Here is an 11,658-nt window from a genome sequence, read left to right on the forward strand (position 1 = left end):
AAAAGATCTTCAAAATATATTGATCGTCAGCCTAGGAATATTTTTTTAATAGACCTTTGGGGAAAATATATGAATAAAAACAATGATTTGTGTGATGTCAAGTTTTCTTGCAATTAACAATAACATTTAAATGAGACAAAACAAATACTTAAAGGGTAATATGGGATTGCTAGTTTAGGATTAAAATTGTTTTAAACAATATAGGGTCACAACTATATGGTTCACTTTTATAGTTCAAACATATTTTGTAATGGGATGAAAATCATCAAATAAAATCAATCAAATCGAACATTGTATTTAATTATATTGTTGTACGACAAGTTGTCCTATAATAAAACAAGCACTCAATTTTGGATTTTTATTTTTTTAACAAAATCACAGGACATAAAAACTAACTTTACCAGTTTATGCAATTATGTAAAGAAATGACACAAGCATAACACATGCAACCAACACACATGCATGCTCTCTCTCACACACACACGCACGCACACAGTAGTATTTATGGTATTATTTTGCAGTACACAATTCCCATAAAGGACAGCCTGTTCTGTAGATATGCAGTACTATCTCTTATCCCTGAGGTTTTTCAACCTAAACGAGAGAAAAAAAGAGCGAAATCATCATCTTTCAAACTGTTAAATGACAAATACATAACCTATCAAGGATTTTTATGCATTATAAACCACTATATAAGATCTGACCTCTGGAGAAGTTCACTAGTAGTAACAACTCTAGATTCAGCTTCACTGTTGGAGTTAGAGTCATCTGAGCTGCTGCTAGACTCTTCTGCCCTCTTCTTCTGTTTTCCTTTATGTTTATTCTTCTTGTTTTTCTTCTTCTGAGAAAAGAAGTAAGAGAGAGAGAGAGAGAGAGAGAGAGAGAAAGAGAGGGAGATTAATCTGGAAAGCAGTGTAATGCTCAGACCAGTTAAGTCTGTTTTTTTGCGAGAACTATACCTTTTTCTCTTTTTTGTGCTTATGGTCTTTCTTGGCTTTGTGCTTTTCTTTATCTTTCTTCTTCTGCTTTTTTGACTGTGGTGAGTATGCAGATGGCACAAATCCTGAAAAAGAAGAAAAATAAGGAAGCATGTTAATACATTTTTTATACATGTTAACATGTGATAACTAATATTATTGCAGAGACTGAGATATTAACCGAGATTTAGTTGGATTCCCATAAATCCAACATTATTGTTTTAGTCTTCTACGATCTTTACCAAATATCTGACTTAATATGCCGAAAACAACGTCCGGACCCTTTCAACAAAACTTAATCACTCATAACCTAATAGGGCTGCAACAAACGATTATTTTGAATAATCGATTAATCTAACGGTTATAAGACCGATTAATCGACCAATCATCTATTTCCATGACTAATCGGTACGTTTTAATGATTATTCAGCTTTTGCAACTAGTTAAAACATTGAGTTATACATAATTTATGTAATGAATAAAATCTATTCAGCTTTTGAAATTTGTTTTAATGAACTTGAACCAACTGGTTACTCTCTTTAAGTTTGATGACTCTATCCAACTCGAATCACACAAATACTCTCTACAAACTTTTAAATACAAATAAAAATAAATAAATCGGGTAAATTACAGACCAATTTTTTAAAAAATGTAAACAAATCTCTTGACAGAAGCATTAGGCAGCATTTCTATGACAACAGTTCAGTTTAACTTTCCCCGCCAGCCTTTTAAAAAAAAAAAAGTTGCTAGCCTACGCCAGCGTTTTTTTTACATTTTAACCAAACTTTAATGGCTCACAGTACATTTTCTGTAAAGAAGATATGGACTCAAAATATGTTCAATGATAGAACAGAGTCTAGAATATTTGTCGACAATTTTTTATTGTCGACAACCGTTTCAGCCCTATAACCTAATTGACATTGTGCTGCTTCTGGTGTAGACAACAGATATAACAGGCAGCGACTGACCAGGAGGTGGCAGTCTGGGTCCAAACTCCTCTTCATTGAGGCCGCCAGATTTAGCAGGAACATTTTCAGAGGACTTGGCGTGTTGTACTGCCATTTCAGAAGAAGACACACTCTGTACTTGAGGATGATTTACATCTGAGAAGTACAAAAATGTTGATGACAATGCCATCCTGACATTTAAATCCTTCTGAAGTTTGTTACTTTAAGCTGAATTGAATGCTCACGGGAAACACATCTTAAGATCTTACCTGTGACTTTGCTGATATCAGGGACAGGAGTGAACTGAACTGAGATGGGTGGGTCCAGCGAGCCCACACTGCTTTTGGTTGTCGGGGCCATCTCTTCCTCTTCTTCACTGTCATCTTCAGATGAAGATGAGTTCCTTTCATCTGATGAACTGGCAAAGATGGCTTTAAAGAGATCCATTGGAGGCCTTGCCTCTTCTTCAACTTCCTCCTCCTCCTCTGCTTCAGTCTTCTGTTCAGTCTGCTGGCCTTCAGATGGTTCCACTTTAACCTGGACAAAAATGTAATATTTAACTTTTGCTTTACTGGGTACATTCCTTCACACATAAATGTCTTCATCATCTGCATAGTCAAGTTTTCTTGTATCAAAACAGTCAAAATGTAATCCCTCATTACCATTTTTTATCCTTGGAGTTAAACCAACGGAATGTTTAATTTCAGTGATAATCTTGCCCTTTTGGGTGAAATAGTCCTTTAAGATTTATTCGTAAATCATCTCAGTTATGTTTCACATACCTCTGCTTGTGAAATAAGTAACAGTGCTTATGGGGCTGCACATTTGCCGTTTAAATGTTTCTGCAAATCTCTTATTAATCTTGAGTACCTATCGGTAGTATTGAATACGTTGTATTTATTTTGATCAAATTTATAAAAGAGAGATACAGCTGTACAGTTATTTCCGGAAAAAGACGAATAGGATCCCTAATACGAAACTGGGATCCAGACTTATAAAAAACTTTCCAAAACAAGTGTGGGGGATTGTTTCATCTAGCACAGAAATACTACGTCATACGTCCAACTCGTTTTTTAACAAGTTGACCATGTTCAGCATGAAAAGCCAGCACGTTTCACAGTGTAAAGAAGTCAGAATGCATGAAATAGCATATTACCCCATCTTTAAATGGTAAATTAGTTTCTTTTATTTGTGACCTTCAACAGATAAGTTTTCCGTCATAAAGTACCTCAGGAGTGGCAGAAGCTTGTGGAGACTCTGTCTGGCTCTTTACTCGAGCCGTGCCCTGCTGGGCCGTTGATACCTCACTACGAGCTTCACTGATAAACGCACTGAGGGGGTCTTTAGGTTTAGATCCCTGCTCTGTTACGTCCCACCTAGATTTCTTATGGGAAACTTCTGAAGCCATTGGGGGAAGGCTTGTGGAGGTACTTGGAGGTTTGGGTGCACTGATAACCTGACTGCTTTCCGGTATGGTCAGGAAGTTGAAGACTGAGTATTTATCTCTCTTGACTTTAGGCATTCCCACTGTATTGGACCTGATAATGTAAAAAGACAAAAAATAAGTTGAACCAATAACAGCACCTTGTGTATATACTGTATGTTTATATATGAGGAAGATGCTTCTAGGTACACATTTATAATTTTCACCACCAGAACTGAACGTCTGGGTCTCACCCTGGATAAGGATCTGGGACGTTGAACCTCTTGCACAATAGTTTGATAGGGTGCCACTCTAATGTTTCGCGAGTCAGCTTTCCAAACATCTTCATCTTCACAGCAGCCTGCTTATCATTTACATCATTCTGAGAAAGAGAGGGAAATTATAAAACTACAATGAGACACTAAACAAGTAGAAAATCCAGGATTCATGCACATATTTTCATTTGCATTATCAGTTGCTTTCTTTTCAATAAAAAAATAATGAGACCAATGTCAAAAGTTAAATGCATAATTTTAAGTTGCTCACCTCTTGATACCGCGTGACCTCCACACTGTCCGAGTCATCCTCATTTTTGGCTCGTGTAAAACGTGAGGAGAGAGAGGAGTTGCTTGGCTTATAGAGTAACGCAGCACGCACAAATTCATCTCTTTCTCTCCCTCTCTCCCACTCCGTCATGGAAGAGTCCGGACTCGACTCCAGGGCATCTGCACATGACAACCACACATTAGTTACTGATAGACAAAAACAGAAGAAGACCAGGACCAAGTAAATGCTTTTATTTACCTCGCTCTCCCAGTTTGAGCCGGCTGATGTAAGAATCGTAGCGAGCCTGTTTCTGAGGATTCTTCTCAAACGGTTTAAAGGTTTGACCAGCATTTGCAGTGGGAGCAGACCAGGCTTTTAAAGCCATCTGGGTCTCAGAAGATGGCTGAGGTAGGCTTTGAGAGGTAGGGGACCGAGTATGGGGGTCAGGCTGTGGGGCGGTTGACTGGAAACGACTGGACATGGCCTGCAGAGCAGCAGCTTTAGCAGAAGCCACCACCGCCGCTCGATCTACAGCTGACGATAGGTCTCTTTCAGACCTATTCTGCCCCTGGGATGCTTTGCGGATATCATTAAGCTTCTCTCTGTCCTTACTGTCAAGCAGCTCAAACACAGAGCTTGGACCTGTAGAACACATAAATAAACATGAAACCAAATGGAGGTAAGAAGATGAGTGGGCAGAGGTAAAGTTAAGATCATGCTTGGGATGTACATTGTCCTTGTAAATGCATTTATTTATATTATGATTATAAGTATGAAATAAAAATGAGAAATACATGACAAAACAGAATCCGCACCCCATTTTAATTACATACTGTGATGAATTTGAATTTAAACGCAAAAATGAAGGGCTCGCTGACAACCTCAACACATACTCAAACAGACTGTTTACCCTGTAGAGGTGTCTCTCCAAGCATTTCACGTCTCTGGGAGGAATCTAAGGTGTGACGGCCCTGCTGAGGTGTATCCTGTGATAGGTGTCCACGTGAAGCCTGCAGCGCCTGGGCAACAATGGCGCTCATTGAAGACGAATCAACCACAGGCCGGAAATAATGTACAGGCCGATAATCACGTGGCAAATCAGGGGGAGGATACACCTAAAAAACACAAGTTCTCTTTTAACTACACACTTTACATAATATCAAATTCATTTAGAACTTAACCCTAGTGTTATATCAAAAACGACAAGTATATTACTATTTTTTTCTCGTTAGCTTTGGAGGCAAGTGTGAACCCCTGCAAAATTCTGCCTAAATATGTAGCATCTCTCTTGGATTCTGGAAAAAAATACAGGAAGACATGTTTCTTATGTTAAACATGCTGACATGTTTTTATCAATATATAACGTAAGTACACCATGATTATTATAAGGAGAGAACAGCTGAACACATCCTGAAACTAACCTATCTTCTTCTTGGAATACTCCTGAGGGGCGGTCCATCCGTAGAGCCCATCCCCTGGCTCTTCTCCACCAAGCATAGCATCATAGTTGGACATAGTATCTTTATGGTAAATATCATCATCTTCATCCTCCATTGCTCCGACTCCAAATGCCTACACATGTGCATTTATACACTTCTGTCAGCAGTAATATTTATTTTAACATTACGTTAATATAGTAAAATTTTAATTACAGCTTCTGAGCCACTACTAATCATTTTAACCACCTTACCTGTCCTGCAATCCCTCCTCTGCATTGCTTTCCTGACCTTTTGTCTCCAATCAAGCTGGTTGTTTTGTCAGAGTGAAGTGTGAAGAGGTTAATGTGCCCTGATCCTGATCCACCGCTCAGGGCTTGCAGGGGGTTGAGCCCTCTGTAACCCAGCCCATGAGTGTCATCTTTAGGGGTGAAATCTACTGGAATTACATCTTTAGGGGCAAAGGTCACATTCTCTGGAGCAAATTCATCATCATCATCCTAGATAAAAAAGACGTATCAGGAAAATGATTTTGTCAGTCTGTGTATGGTGAATTTAGCAGTAAATTAAGTCTCTACAGAAGAATGACAGAAAATTCTTCAAATCATTGTTGTGAAACCCTACACATTAAGTAATATCCACCTCTGACTCCTCTGATCCCTTGGGCGGAAACACACAGCCATAAACCTTGCCTGCTCCATCTGATAGATAATTAGGACAAAACCATAAATTGGCCATTTCAGGCGTGAAAGCGAATTCTCCAAATGGTTTTAATGTCACGTACAAAATCTTCAATACTGACCTGTGTTTTGTTTGGATTGCTTTCTCTTTATCCTGGGCCCGACTCCCTGGCCATCTTTCCAGCCCATTTTTCTCAGTAGCTGCACACCAATAGATGGCCTAGAAATTAAAAACAAGTAAGCTGTGTGCATTAACTATCTAAAATTTAGTATAGCCATGTTAGTTAATCCTCGGGTACCTTGCGGGGGTAATGAGTTCATCCAGCAGTCCGGTGTCTCCTGGTATCGGAGCAGAAAGAAAGCTGACAGCTCGTGCTTTGTCCTTTAACTGATCCCTTCTCTCTGATGCAAAATCTTCTGTAGTGACAATCTCTCGTGGGGCAATGCCATGCTCACCAAAATCCTTTACAAAGACATATTTTTTATTCGAAAAGGCCTTAAATACTCTGGAGACTCATGCATTCATGTTATCATGTAAGAGCTGGGTTGACGTGAGATCACACACTAACCTCCTCATCCATAAAGTCCTCTGGTCTAGCATACTGTTTCTCTCCCTTTTGCGTTCGAGATGATACAAACGTTGATGGGGTCCAACCTAGAAGATGGAACAGGCCAGTTAAACTTCTGAAACACTGATCAGAAAGACCATGACTAAGAAGGGCTGTCACTGACCTTCTTTAGAGCCCGCTGTGTTAAAATAACCAGCGGAAAAGCCACCAGTGAAGGCTCCGTGAAATCTCTTGTACCTTCCCTTCTCGTCTTTAACCGTCTGCTCGTGCACAGGTATTGGCTTTCTGACGGGTTCATCTGTTATAAGTATACACAATCAATGTAGAGCATTGTACAGCTGAGGTTTTGACTACAATATTTGAAGCTATTTGCGTCAAATTCTAAATATTCAGCCAAATAACAACTCTCGTAATGACAGGTTTGTTATACGAATTTAATACCTTCTTCAAGAGGTTCTAATGGAGTCCCGTATGTCACAAAATCCTCATTACTCTCGTCGTCGGACGCCATGTTTACAACACATACGGTGGCCGAAAGAGTTCATATCGCACGATGCTTTGCTGACACCGACTGCATTACCAGAGGCCGCAATTCCAGAACCGCAATTCTAGTGCCCTATTTTTTTGTGGCAGCGCCATCTATCAAATCGGAGTTTGGAGAACCGCAGTCCTCAGGGACCCTAGTTTTTGAGGACTGAAAAAAGGGCAAACGACAGTATTTCCACACAATTCTAACTACTTTGAGTTTTTAAAGGTTTATGGCACCCAAGTCCTACTAAATTTCTTGCAATTAGGCTAAACCTTGTTCCTTACAATAACAACCTTGTTGCTTAAAACCTTGTTGCTAACAATGACTTGTTATAAACAATAAGTCATGGTAAAGCCTTTTCAATCACTAGATAAAACATATTTCAAGTATGGAGTGAAGACACGAAGATGTCACAGGGTAGATTTAAGATTGTTTAAAATTTAAAAACAGAACAAACAGTGGAACACAATTTTTTTTTTACACAGACAACATTCATGCGCCACTTCATTAACAACCCACTTCATTCATGACGTTTTCATTGACTCCTAAGACCAGTTAAAACTTTGAACGTTCAACCAAATAAAACGATCTACATTTGATACCCATACTTTTATCGATCTGAGGATCATCATTGGTGTCTCTCCCTCCAGGACATTTGTGACCCTGGACGACAAAACCAGTCTTGTGGGTCTTAATTTTCCAAAACTGAGATTTTTACCTCACAAGCTTTCTTTGAATGAATGTTTTTTTAGGATAGGGGCAATATCTGGTGTATACACAGCAGTTTAAAACTCTAGAATCTCAGAGTGCAAAAAATCTAAATATTGAGAATATTGCCTTTGAAATTGTTAATAAGGGACACTGTGGCAGGCCATCCACTCATTAAAATAAAGTTTTTTTTTATATTTAGGGTAGGAAATTTACAAAACATCTTCATGGAACATGATCTTTACTTAATATCCTAGTGATTTTTGGCAAGAAAGAAAAATCGATAATTTTACCCATACAACAATGGGTTGGTTTTTACTAAAAATGTTCCTGTGCTACTTAAGACTGCTTTTTGATCCAGGGTCACATTTATGGAACCCTTTCCACCCGAAAAGCCCTCTGCATTGCAGGTGACCCCGTTCACCCAACACCTGCTGCCATCAGGGAAGTGCCAGGACCAACAGATTGAAGGAGAACTTCATCCACCAGGCAGTCATTAAGCTAGATTCCCCCCCTCTCTCCCCCATGCATCACTGAACTCTGATCACATCCACAGGTCCTGCGTCCCCAGAAATGCGGTCCTGAAAGTGCACCCTCCGGGTTAACAGGCAGATGCTACTCGACCTGTGAAGCATCACACACACTCGTCCAAATACAAGCTTTAATAATGATAATGACAACAACAAATCCGCTCAAAACTTTTTTATTGCCAACATAAGTCACTTAAACATTTTGTGAAAGTAAATAAAATCTTGATAACCATGACACAGATTTGAGACACGTTTGCTTATTTCCCTCAACAAGTAGTGCAGCCTTTGGTTGCATAAAATTGTATTAAAAACAACAAAAGTAGCAAATCATACGCATAACATTTAAATTTTGCGTAGATAAGTCAAAGTCATTTCCAACTGAACAATTATCTACACTTTAATATTTATTATATGTTCAGCAATTTGCTTAAAAATACAAACACCATGTTTCATCTAAAATAAGACCATGGCATTACAGACGATTATATCAAAAGCCACAATCAAATAAAACTCAAATTTTCCAAAAGAAAAATAAGAAGTAGTAAGGATGTTATCTAAAATTGCAAAAACAATGGTTCTTCAAGGGAGGGCATTTCCTTCTGAGTTCCCACGGTTTCTTCCCAAATTTTTGTGAGACCAGTTCCCACACACTTTGGATAATCTCCTTGCATTGAGGCCCATGTGCAATCTCAGTTATTAATATTATGATATGAAGTTGTTTCAGCTCCTCTTTCTTCAAATGTTCTACTGGATATGAGGCCGTGGCTTCAGTATAAGCTTCCCCGTCTGGAACATAGAAGGAAGCAACAAAATCCAAATGTTTATACAAAACAGGTTTCTTGGTAGTCTTAAATCTATATGTGAATATACATTTATGATAGATTCCAAAGGAAAATTACTCTAAGCACTTACATCATCACAGGACATGTTATATTCTGCTAGTACTGTCCGGCAGCGTGCAGCAATACTGTAACATAAGGTTAAGGAGAGAAACATCCATTCAACATACAATATTCAGACAAGTAGTCAATTTACTTTGCCAGTCTGATGAACTGGGTAATCTTCAAGATAATAGATGGATTAATAACAAATCATACAACAACACTATAAAAAATTATGAGAATAGATGTTTCAAGGATACATTGATGGAGCAACAACTCGTTTGTGAATTCCAGCAAAAAATAAGCCAATAAGAGTCACACAGCTAATGGTGAAAAACGGATGATTCCATAAAGATGAGAAGAAAGAAACCTGGAAAAAGAGGAAATGAGAGAAAAGGCATAAAAGCAGAATGAGGCCTCCGATGATAATCTGACATTTCCTTATAGGAATGATCAGTAAAACTCTTAAATCTCACTTTTTGAGTGTCTGGATCTATCAGCCAATTCCAGGCTCCGGTGGCTGTGCATACAGACACCACAATAAGAATCACTACAAAAAGTATAATAAAGATGTGTAAATTACAATATGCATTTTTTTGATGTACAATACTTGTTTCAGATATTCAACAACATTGCATAGACTGCAGCCTACTAGTATACTCAATAAGGAGTGAATCAGGCTGAAAAGACTTACTGCGCCAACGGCCTGTAGCCGGCTGTAAACAAGAGACATACTCTGTCAACCTCCTCTCAAATGCCTTCAGGTCTGCAGGCAAGTAAAAGAACTGCATCAGCAACAGGGCCATACACTTATGATTCAAACAACATCAATGTTACATATACAAAAACTTTTAACTGAACAAGTTTGGCAGTTTGCTTATTTCCACTTAAACAAATCGTAATGGCCACTCAACTAAAAACCTTGTTTAATCTGAACCAAATAAACATTGTTCCAATTTAAGTGCTGAGTGAAATTAAGGTTTGGGCTCTGTGGAGTTAAACCATATTCTTGTTTCATGTCAGATTTAGTAAACTAAAACATGAAAATCTGTTAACCTATCCTGGAATGGCCCTCTACAAATCTGAAGAAAATAATCTCTTCAAAATCATTTTATTTGACAGCAACAAGACATCTCTCAGAGATGACTGGAAAAGCCAAACCAAATAGGTAAAAGGGAATGTCAATATGTTTGGACATATGGTGCATTTTAAAGAAACAAAGACATTTGAAGCAAAAGGTCAGATTTTATTTTCAAATAACTCAGCCAACACCAAGTCTTTATATTCCTGTACATCGTCCTAGACACGAGCAACGGGCAGTACAGATTGCTAAAGACACTGAACAAGAGTAGCAGATCCATCTGCTTCATAAGGCAAATAAAATACCGCTGCTTCTGTGGTATACAATGCACAATTTCTACAGTTCCACACGTATCGGCAGACGTGATCCCATTATTATTATTATAATTGCTAGCACATTTCTTACACATTGTAAACTCTATAGAAAAGGACAAGTGTAGTGCTTATTGAGACTCAATTTTTGAGAGGCGAAAGAGTTTTTCGAGACAAAATGTTTCACATGCATACAAGTAAAACAAAATCAGCAACGCTTTTGACTTTTCAAATAGGCTTAACTTAGCTTGGATGCTAGCAGCCCAGTGTCAACACAATCAAACTAACATGACAACACACCACACAGGCAGTTGACTGACACTTAACGATGACACATAGAAATGAGTGCACTAATACAATATTATAATTATTATGAAATACCTTCGGCTTGCTCTAATGAATTCATTGCTCGTGCCCCAAGTGTTGCAGTCGTTCAATACAGGCCTGCAGACACACGCACGCAGCAGCTGCGGTCCGCATGCAGCAGCCAATCGAGGAAGCTCTGTTCTCATTGGCTACAGCAGAGTGCGTCAAATTTTAAAGAAATAGTCCCTTTCTACAGAGGTTGGAGTACTTAAGAATTGAATTGAATTTGACATTATATTGTTATTCATTTATTTGTCTCGGCAGCTGTAGTACTAATTCATTAAAGAAAAGGAGAAATCCTTACCTGGCATATAACCAGAACAGCTTTTTTTGTGATATCAGGGGCAAAAAATATTTTTCTATTATCTAATTTTCTAGTAATACAGTTATAGTAAATTACACGCATAAATGTCACATACTTTCTGTATTTAAATTGAACTTTCTTAATTAATTATATTATTAAAATTTTAGTTTTTGTTTATTGAAAACCAACTGGACACTTTTGAAGGGGCTTCACATGAACCAATCTGAAAATTAAAGCAGTCTGACATCCTGAGTAATACCTTCTTCAGCAACATGTACCAGCGCAGTTTCAAGCTGTTTTACTGTGTAGGTAATTTAATACATTCTAGTGTTACGTTATTAACGTTCGCCGTTATGGCGATTCCAGAGTA

General features: G+C 38.2%; 2 protein-coding genes across 3 annotated transcripts; both read right to left on the reverse strand.

Annotated features, from left to right (window-relative positions):
* Nucleotides 1-344: 344 nt before the first annotated feature.
* Nucleotides 345-7,154, reverse strand: gpatch1 (G patch domain containing 1). Of its 2 annotated transcripts, none has more exons than XM_056760549.1 (19): nucleotides 7,020-7,154; nucleotides 6,742-6,876; nucleotides 6,579-6,664; nucleotides 6,309-6,472; nucleotides 6,132-6,229; nucleotides 5,972-6,030; nucleotides 5,584-5,829; nucleotides 5,315-5,465; nucleotides 5,109-5,188; nucleotides 4,804-5,008; nucleotides 4,152-4,535; nucleotides 3,894-4,072; nucleotides 3,602-3,729; nucleotides 3,153-3,462; nucleotides 2,194-2,461; nucleotides 1,946-2,080; nucleotides 960-1,063; nucleotides 705-838; nucleotides 345-594 (listed from the first exon to the last, which is right to left on the reverse strand). In XM_056760549.1, the coding sequence occupies exons 1-19, from the start codon at nucleotides 7,087-7,089 to the stop codon at nucleotides 567-569; spliced, it is 2,964 nt and encodes a 987-aa protein (XP_056616527.1). In that variant the 5' UTR covers nucleotides 7,090-7,154; the 3' UTR covers nucleotides 345-566. The 2 variants fall into 2 exon arrangements, with proteins under 2 accessions (XP_056616527.1, XP_056616448.1); XM_056760470.1 differs by having other exon boundaries at nucleotides 705-841.
* Nucleotides 7,155-8,502: 1,348 nt separating this feature from the next.
* Nucleotides 8,503-11,116, reverse strand: cnep1r1 (CTD nuclear envelope phosphatase 1 regulatory subunit 1). Its single transcript, XM_056749635.1, has 6 exons — nucleotides 11,000-11,116; nucleotides 9,921-9,992; nucleotides 9,703-9,776; nucleotides 9,487-9,596; nucleotides 9,258-9,312; nucleotides 8,503-9,131 (listed from the first exon to the last, which is right to left on the reverse strand). Exons 1-6 carry the CDS (start codon nucleotides 11,022-11,024, stop codon nucleotides 9,090-9,092), a joined length of 378 nt encoding a protein of 125 aa, XP_056605613.1. The 5' UTR covers nucleotides 11,025-11,116; the 3' UTR covers nucleotides 8,503-9,089.
* Between the last annotated feature and the right edge of the window lie 542 nt (nucleotides 11,117-11,658).

The sequence above is a fragment of the Triplophysa dalaica genome, chromosome 1 (assembly GCF_015846415.1).
Source record: "Triplophysa dalaica isolate WHDGS20190420 chromosome 1, ASM1584641v1, whole genome shotgun sequence".
NCBI lineage: Eukaryota > Metazoa > Chordata > Actinopteri > Cypriniformes > Nemacheilidae > Triplophysa > Triplophysa dalaica.

Bases quoted from the DNA above. Each gene is read 5' to 3' on its own strand.
- gpatch1 (XM_056760470.1), bottom strand. From the start codon at position 7,089: ATGGCGTCCGACGACGAGAGTAATGAGGATTTTGTGACATACGGGACT. The intron at 6,473-6,578 runs GTTAGTGTGTGA...GTCTTTGTAAAG, and splicing joins AGGACTTTATGGATGAGGAG to GATTTTGGTGAGCATGGCAT. The intron at 4,536-4,803 runs GTAAACAGTCTG...TGTGTTCTACAG, and splicing joins TGGAGAGACACCTCTACAGG to GTCCAAGCTCTGTGTTTGAG.
- cnep1r1 (XM_056749635.1), bottom strand. From the start codon at position 11,024: ATGAATTCATTAGAGCAAGCCGAAG. The intron at 9,993-10,999 runs GTATTTCATAAT...ACTTGCCTGCAG, and splicing joins TTCATTAGAGCAAGCCGAAG to ACCTGAAGGCATTTGAGAGG. The intron at 9,597-9,702 runs GTGAGATTTAAG...CTCTTTTTCCAG, and splicing joins TAGATCCAGACACTCAAAAA to GTTTCTTTCTTCTCATCTTT.